General features: G+C 48.6%; 1 protein-coding gene across 2 annotated transcripts in view; it reads left to right on the forward strand.

The window, feature by feature from the left end:
* The window catches only part of Rgs3 (regulator of G protein signaling 3), a 120,865-nt gene that overhangs the window by 15,942 nt on the left and 97,895 nt on the right, over window positions 1-7,028 (forward strand). For both annotated transcript variants that reach the window (XM_029539783.1, XM_021200059.2), the window contains exon 2: window positions 4,678-4,728. In XM_029539783.1, coding sequence (XP_029395643.1) covers window positions 4,678-4,728 — 51 coding nt within the window. The remainder of the gene's footprint in view (window positions 1-4,677; window positions 4,729-7,028) is intronic.

Raw genomic sequence — 7,028 nt, forward strand, 5'->3', positions numbered from 1 at the left:
TGTAGGCCCAAAACAGGGCCTGTGCCAGAAGATGTGTTGCCTCTGCAGTTTATTCACTCACCTGCACAGACTAGCCACTGAGGGACCCTGGACACAATATGACTCTCTNACCTGCTCTGGCAGACAGAGCCCTCACAGGTGGCCACCTTTCCTCTGGCGAGGAAGGTGCCCAAATTTCTGGAGCCTGAAACAGGGCCTGTCCCAGAAGTTAGGTTGCTTTTGTCTGTCCCGAAGCTGTGTAGCTTCTGCGGCCCACACTCTTGCTAGTGCAGACTGGACCCTAAGTGAACCGGAGCAAAGATGGCTCTCCTGCCAGCTCAGGCCTTGAGACTCCTCCCAGCTGGACACCCCTCCTTGGGTGGGAAAGGTGCCGGGTGACTGGAGCCAGAAAGGGGATCTTTTCCAGAAGCTGTGTCACTTCTGCAGGCCACCCTCTCCCTGGCAGTGCACCCGGCACATCTTTTTGTAATGGCAGATGGATGCCATCTGGGGGACCTTGGGTTCTAGCAGACTGTTGCATTGGGAGCTGTGCTGAGTTGGGCAGGGTTTTGGTCGCCAGTCCTGGCTCTGAGGGGTACTCTGAGTCCAAGTCACTGTCTATGCCAGTTAGACCAGCCACCAATGAGGAGCTTGGCCAACATGGCTTCAGGGTCCCTGAGTGTTGGACATTTGATGGAGGAAACTGATAGGGAAGACATCGGGGATGGGTATGGCCCATTCTTGATCTGAACCTCATCTATGAGCCGAGGGGTCCTGACCAGGAGCTGGGTGCCTGGCTACTTGGCTTCATCTTGGGTACCACATGGGAAAGGGCTCTCAGGCTCTCTTTGAGTAAACCTTCTTGGCAGATCTTGTAGATGTATCAGAACTCTGGGCCAGTCTTTGACATAGACAGTGGTTCTTAACCTGTGGGTCATGACTCTTTTGAAAAACCTCTACCTCCAAAAATATTTACACTATGACTCAGTAGTAAAATTAGTTATGAAGTAGCAATCAATGAAAGTTCTATGGGAATTCTGTGGTCGGGGGTCACCACTCCACGAGGCACTTTATAAAGGGCCATAGCGTTAAGAAGGTTGAGAACCACTGATCCAGGACATTCTCTTTGCTTCAGCTCCAGCTTTGGCCTGGCCCATACCCCTGTCCAGTCCCTCAGGCCAGGAGCCTTTACAGACAGAAAACTGTGTATTCAGATCTGCCCTGTCTTGCACATGTTTGCCCAATGTATGGGGATATGTCTCCATTTCTAGGAAGGGCTATTGTTAGTTGCTGCACAGTGTAGCAGTTCCAAGGGCTTTGAAAATTGGAACAAGTTTGGGCCAGACCTGACTTTGCCACCCGTACTAGTTCCAGAAACAGACAAGTAACCTTTCATGCTAAACCTAAAGGTCACTGGGTTAGTGAGATCTGACCCCTGACTGCTGGCCATGCCTGTTTCAAAGCTTCCTCTGCCAGCCCACCATGGAGCAGGCACGGGATCTGCATCAGATTTCTAGGCACGATGGAGCCTGACAGTAGCAGTTTCAGGGACCCTGAGATAATTAACCATCCCGTGGGTTCCCACGCAGCCTTTTATCCCAGGACTTCATCACTGTCCGGTATTATCAGATCACAGCCTGGAGTGCAACAACCCCATCATTAGCCCTGCCTCCCAGCCACAGACATGGAGGTCCTGGGAGAGAAGTGGGCAGTCGGATCTGGAACTAGAATGAGCCTGAGCCTCCTAGATTTTGAGGCCTTCAACCTGGTCAGGAGAACAGTAAGATTTCTGATGGGCAGGAGGCTGGAGTCTGAATGGCTTATGGATTCTACCAGTGAGAGGATCAAGGCATTCCAGATTACTGTGGTTGGAGGCCTCATGAAGAATTTCAAGATACAGGCCTCCCTTCTTCTTATTCTCCGAAGACTGCCTGCTTGTCTTCTAGCCAGTACTGAAGCCCACGCCTTAAGAACCAACCCGGTTTTAGAGGGCACACACAGAGACAAATAGTTGGGACAGTGACAGGATATCTCTCTGTGCCTGAGGAATGGCTGAAGGACTCTGGGCATCAGGTCTAGAGGAGACATCCCACAGCTGGCAGAACCAAATCGGGTCAGCAAAAGTTACCAACAACCCATTTAGATGGAGCATCAAATAGTTATTCAAAAGAGGAAGTACTCTCATCACGAGAGGTGAACTTCCCTAACTGGAAGTGACAGACCAGGGGTAGAGGATTGGTAGGCAGGGAACAGATGTGGCTGGCCCTGTTCTTCTGGCCTCTCAGCTTATGTTCCTGGGTGGAGTGAGTCCTGTGGATTCAAGGAGATTGCTGAACTCAAAAGAGTTTTTGATATGACTGGGAAGTGATAGGTGTGGCTGTCTGTAAGGATGACTTGAGGGTTTTTTTGTTTTGTTTTTAATCTGTCTCTGTCTCTCTGTCTCTGTCTCTGTCTCTCTCTCTCTCCTTCTCTCTCTCTGTGTCACAAGTGTTGGAGCAAATGTGCCAATACACATGTATAGAGGTTAGAAGACAACCTTGGCTTGAAGCATGGTCACTTATTGTGCTGGCTAGTTTTATGTCAACTTGACACAAGCTGTAGTTATCTGAGAAGAGGGAACCTCAACTGAGAAAATTCCTCCATAAGATTGGGCTTCAGGCAAACTTGTAAGGTATTTTCCTAATTGGTAATTGTTGGGGGAAGGGACCAGCTCATTGTAAGTGGGGCTACCCATGCGCTGGTGGTCCTGGGTTCTATAAGAAAGCAGGCTGAGCAAGCCATGAGGAACAAACAATCCAGTAAGCAGCACTCTTCTGTATGACTGATGCTTCCAGATCCCTGCCCTGACTTCCATCAGTGATGGACTATGATGTAGAAACGTAATTCAAATAAACCCTGCCCTCCTCAAATTGCTTTGGTCATGGCGTTTCACCCCAGCAATGGTAGCCCTAACTGAGACACTTGTCTTGCAATGTGTACACTGAGTTAGTTGTCCCTCAGGCTTCTGGGGATTCTGTCTCTACCTCCTGTCTCCCACAGGAGCACGGGGATTACTGATGTCTCCCACAGGAGCACGGGAATTACTGATGCACTGTAATTACTGTGTCAGGCTTGGTGTGGGTTCTCAGGGTCTGAACTCAAGTTCTCACACTTGTACATAAGTGCTCTACCCAGTAAGCCATTTCTCCATCTTAACATGAAGCCTCTTTTTATTTTTTCTTTTATTTAAATCAAAATAAAAGAACCCAGAAACAAAGAGCCACTTCTCTCAGGTCCCCATTCTCCATTCTTCACCTGCTCCCTAGCCCAGGTCAGTCATCGTCTTTCCCTTACCTTCTTTGGTTTCCTCCTCCCCTCTATTCCTTTTATCTATCCTGCTGTCTGTCTATCTATCTATGTATCTATCAATCTATCAATCATATATCTTTCTATCAATCTATCATCTTATCTATCTAATCTATCTATCATCTGTTTATCATGTATCTAGGATTTATCTATCTATCATCTATCATATCTATCTAATCTATCTATCTATCTATCTATCTATCTATCTATCTATCTATCTATCTATCTATCTATCATCTATCTATCTGTCTTTGTGGTGCTGGGAGTTGAACCCAGAACTTTGTATGTATGCTAGCCTCGCACTGAAGCACTGAGCTACATCTTGGCTCTTTTCTTGTTGACAGAATCTTGCTATGTAGCCATGGCTAGCCTTGAACTGGAAAGCCTCTTGCTTCTACCTCCTGAGTGTTATATTTTTAGTTGTGAAAGTGTTGTTGCTCATGGATGCATTCATGTTGTTAAAACAACAAGAGTTGGAAAACAATATAAACAATATAAATTGGAGTTCTCAGCTTTTTCTATCCATTTACCATTCTCTTCCCTCCAGGCAATTCTGGTTTTAATTGTGTATGTGTGTTTAACATGTATGCACACACACACCAGGTATCCCTTTAAAACCTTGTTGGGGCTGGAGACATGATGATTCGGTAGTTAAGAGCACTTGTTGTTCTTTCAGAGGACCTGGGTTCAGTTCCTAGCACCCACATGGTGTCTCACAACCATCCATAACTCCAGTTCTGGGGGATCAGATGCCCTTTTCTGACCTTTAGTGCCACCAGGCATGCACTAGAAGCACAACCGTATATTCAGACAAAATGGGCACACACATAAAATAATCTAAAAGCCAAACAAACAACTCATTGATAATAGCCCCACACCAGGCCATATAGTACCAGCCCACACTCCCCCCATCACAGCTGTAGTTGGTTTTATAGGCAGTGCCTCAGGAATTTTCACGTTTCCTGTTTTTCAGCAGCTCCTATGCATATGAGGCTGGTTTGTCTCTGATAGGGATCTGGTAGACGGCTACTCACATATGAATTCCAGTGGCTATCACCAGGAATGGCCATTAGCCTTCCTTGTATTCTACTCCTTTGCCAATGTGGACACTGTGCACTGTTTGTCTGGGCTGCCCCACACAGGGGTGAGCTCCCTGTCACCAGATTGGTATCAGTCCAGCTGGAGCCACTGCAGATGGTGCTCCTGATGGGGAGAGGAGGCAGAACCAGGTGGCTTTGGAAGTCCCCTCCAATCGGAGAGTATGCCCATCTTTGGATGGCCTCACGTGAACAGAAGAGCTGCCTACCTATCACCGATCGTTGTTCAAAGGGGTTTTTTCCATTGTTCCCATAGGTCAACTGAAGCTGTCCATTGATGCCCAGGATCGGGTTCTGCTGCTGCACAGTGAGTCTGGCTATCTGTGGGCTCACCAGGGGAGGAGAGGACGGTCCCCCGTGGGCCCGGAGCTGGACAGGCGTGGTGTCACTACGGCATCTTATCTTTTCCTATAGCGTTCTGCCATTTGTCCACTAACAAACTGGCTGGTTGCTTGGGTTGCTTTCTGTAGACCCAGTCTCTGTTGTCCTCACGCTGAAACGTCTGGAGCCTTGTCTACCAGACCTGTAGTCTCAGCAGGCCAAAGCTACTGCAAGACATCTCAAAGTTACATTTGCCAGGAAAAGCCTTCCTGGCATCCCTGCTGGGTTTTTCCTCATTATTTTGTTTATTCACCCAGGGATGGGCAGCATAGTGGTATGGTGAAGGTCACAGCTTTTGGAGCCAGGCTACTAGAATCCGAGTCCTGGTTCTGATGCTCTGCTTAACTAAGTAAACTTGAGCAAGCTCAGTTTTTCTCCTCACATGGTGCTGGTAATAGCAACCACCGCATGGGTGGCTCCAAGGATTAACTGAGCTGTATTGCTAGAGCGCCCAGCACATGGTAGAGGTGTCTAATAAGCTGTAATGGGAAGCTGTAAACTGCTGAGTTAGTGGTTGAGCATTGCCGCTGTGTTAGGGGGTGTAGACACCAAGGAGAAGTCCTTCCTGTGTCTAAGTGGGGTTGCCAGGGAGGGCTTGACTTTAATCTCTTTGTCCTTCCTTCCACCCAGCATGAGTATTGTCAAGCTTTTGTTGTGGCCCTCCATGTCTGGACTCTCCAGCTTGGCTTGGAAGGCCCCACCTTTCCCTATAGGCTCCGTGGCTCTTGCTATGCAACATAATGTCCATCCCCATTCCATCTACAATACACTGTATTCCTTGGGAATGTGACTAACTAGGACATCACTGAGCTCCAGGAAGGAAGGCTGGTTTTGCTCCCTGACCCCAACCCCCAACCCCAGAGTCATCCCTTGTCCTTAACCCTCCTCCAGGGTTTTGGGTCCTCATCATGGCCCAGCCATACTGTGTCACCCTGAGGTTTGGTCTCTCCACCACCATAGGAGAGGTGTTAGGGTGTGGTCAGGGCTACCTTACTGCCATTGATAATTAGGAAGACCCAGGAGGTCACCAGGCCAGGCTCCTGCCCAGGAAAGCCACACCCTAGAGGGGAGGGATACATTCTCAGAGACCAGTAGCTAGGATACAGGACAGAGAACAACAGGCGCCTGGGTCCTTTGCTTCTGGCCTTAAGGGGCCCAATGTGAAGTTCCCAAGGACCCAAAGAGGGGTGTTCCGTTACTGCCAGGGTCTCTCTCCAGCTGTGCAAACAGTTTTTGCAAAATGCATCTTGGCCCCTGCCACAGCATTTGTCCTGTGTGGTTTGCTTTGGCTTCCCCCCAGCCTTAGCTCTTCATCCCCTCCAGCCTCGCTTCCCAGGCTTCATGCCTCAGAAGGCTGGGGCTCTGTGTGAGCCAAGCCCCAGGGTCCAACCAAACAAAACACCAAAGAAAACAAGAGATCTGGGAGTTCTATAAGACCTGACTGCTGTGGACATCAGGCTAGAGAGCCATTCTTACCTTGTAGCAAGCACTTACCCCATTCCTGTCTGTCTGTCTGTTGTTCCTTATTATTGTTGTTGTTGTTATTTTCTGTTTTATTGGTAGGGCTGGGTATCAAATCTTGGGCCTCATGTATGCTAGGCAAACTCTTTACTAACTAAGCCACACCCCAGCCCTCATTCTGTTATATAGCAAACATTTTGCAGAACAGTTACTTATTGGCCCAGCAGTCTACTGGGCACTTTAGAGACGTTCTTTTATTTTAAAAGTACAAGTGTCATGTGAGTGAATATCATTACGAGCTCTTGGGGAAGTGAGGCACTCAGTCTGAGCAAGCCGCAGTTCCTTGCTCCAGCATACATGATCAGTGAATGTGCAGCCAGCTTCACATGCGGTCTGCCTGCCTCTGGACTCTGAGCTCGTGACCATTCTGTGGCACTACCCACTGCACAGCACAATGCCCACACAGCTTGGAGGCTGTCTTAGAAGGTAGAGAGCTCACAGGACTGGGAGTCAAGAGACACAGGTTCTAAAGGAACTGCCATTTCCCTTGCTCTGTGACTCTACACATGTTTCTTAGAGTTTTGAGCCCCCCTGGCAGCCACATTTGCTTCAGTTAGGGATGCTTAGACTGAATAAATTGCAAGCTCCCCTCTAGCTATAAGACTTGGGGAATGGGGCTGGTGAGATGGCTCAGTGGGTAAGAGCACCCGACTGCTCTTCCGAAGGTCCAGAGTTCAAATCCCAGCAACCACATGGTGGCTCACA

The sequence above is a fragment of the Mus pahari genome, chromosome 6 (assembly GCF_900095145.1).
Source record: "Mus pahari chromosome 6, PAHARI_EIJ_v1.1, whole genome shotgun sequence".
Taxonomy (NCBI): Eukaryota; Metazoa; Chordata; class Mammalia; order Rodentia; family Muridae; genus Mus; species Mus pahari.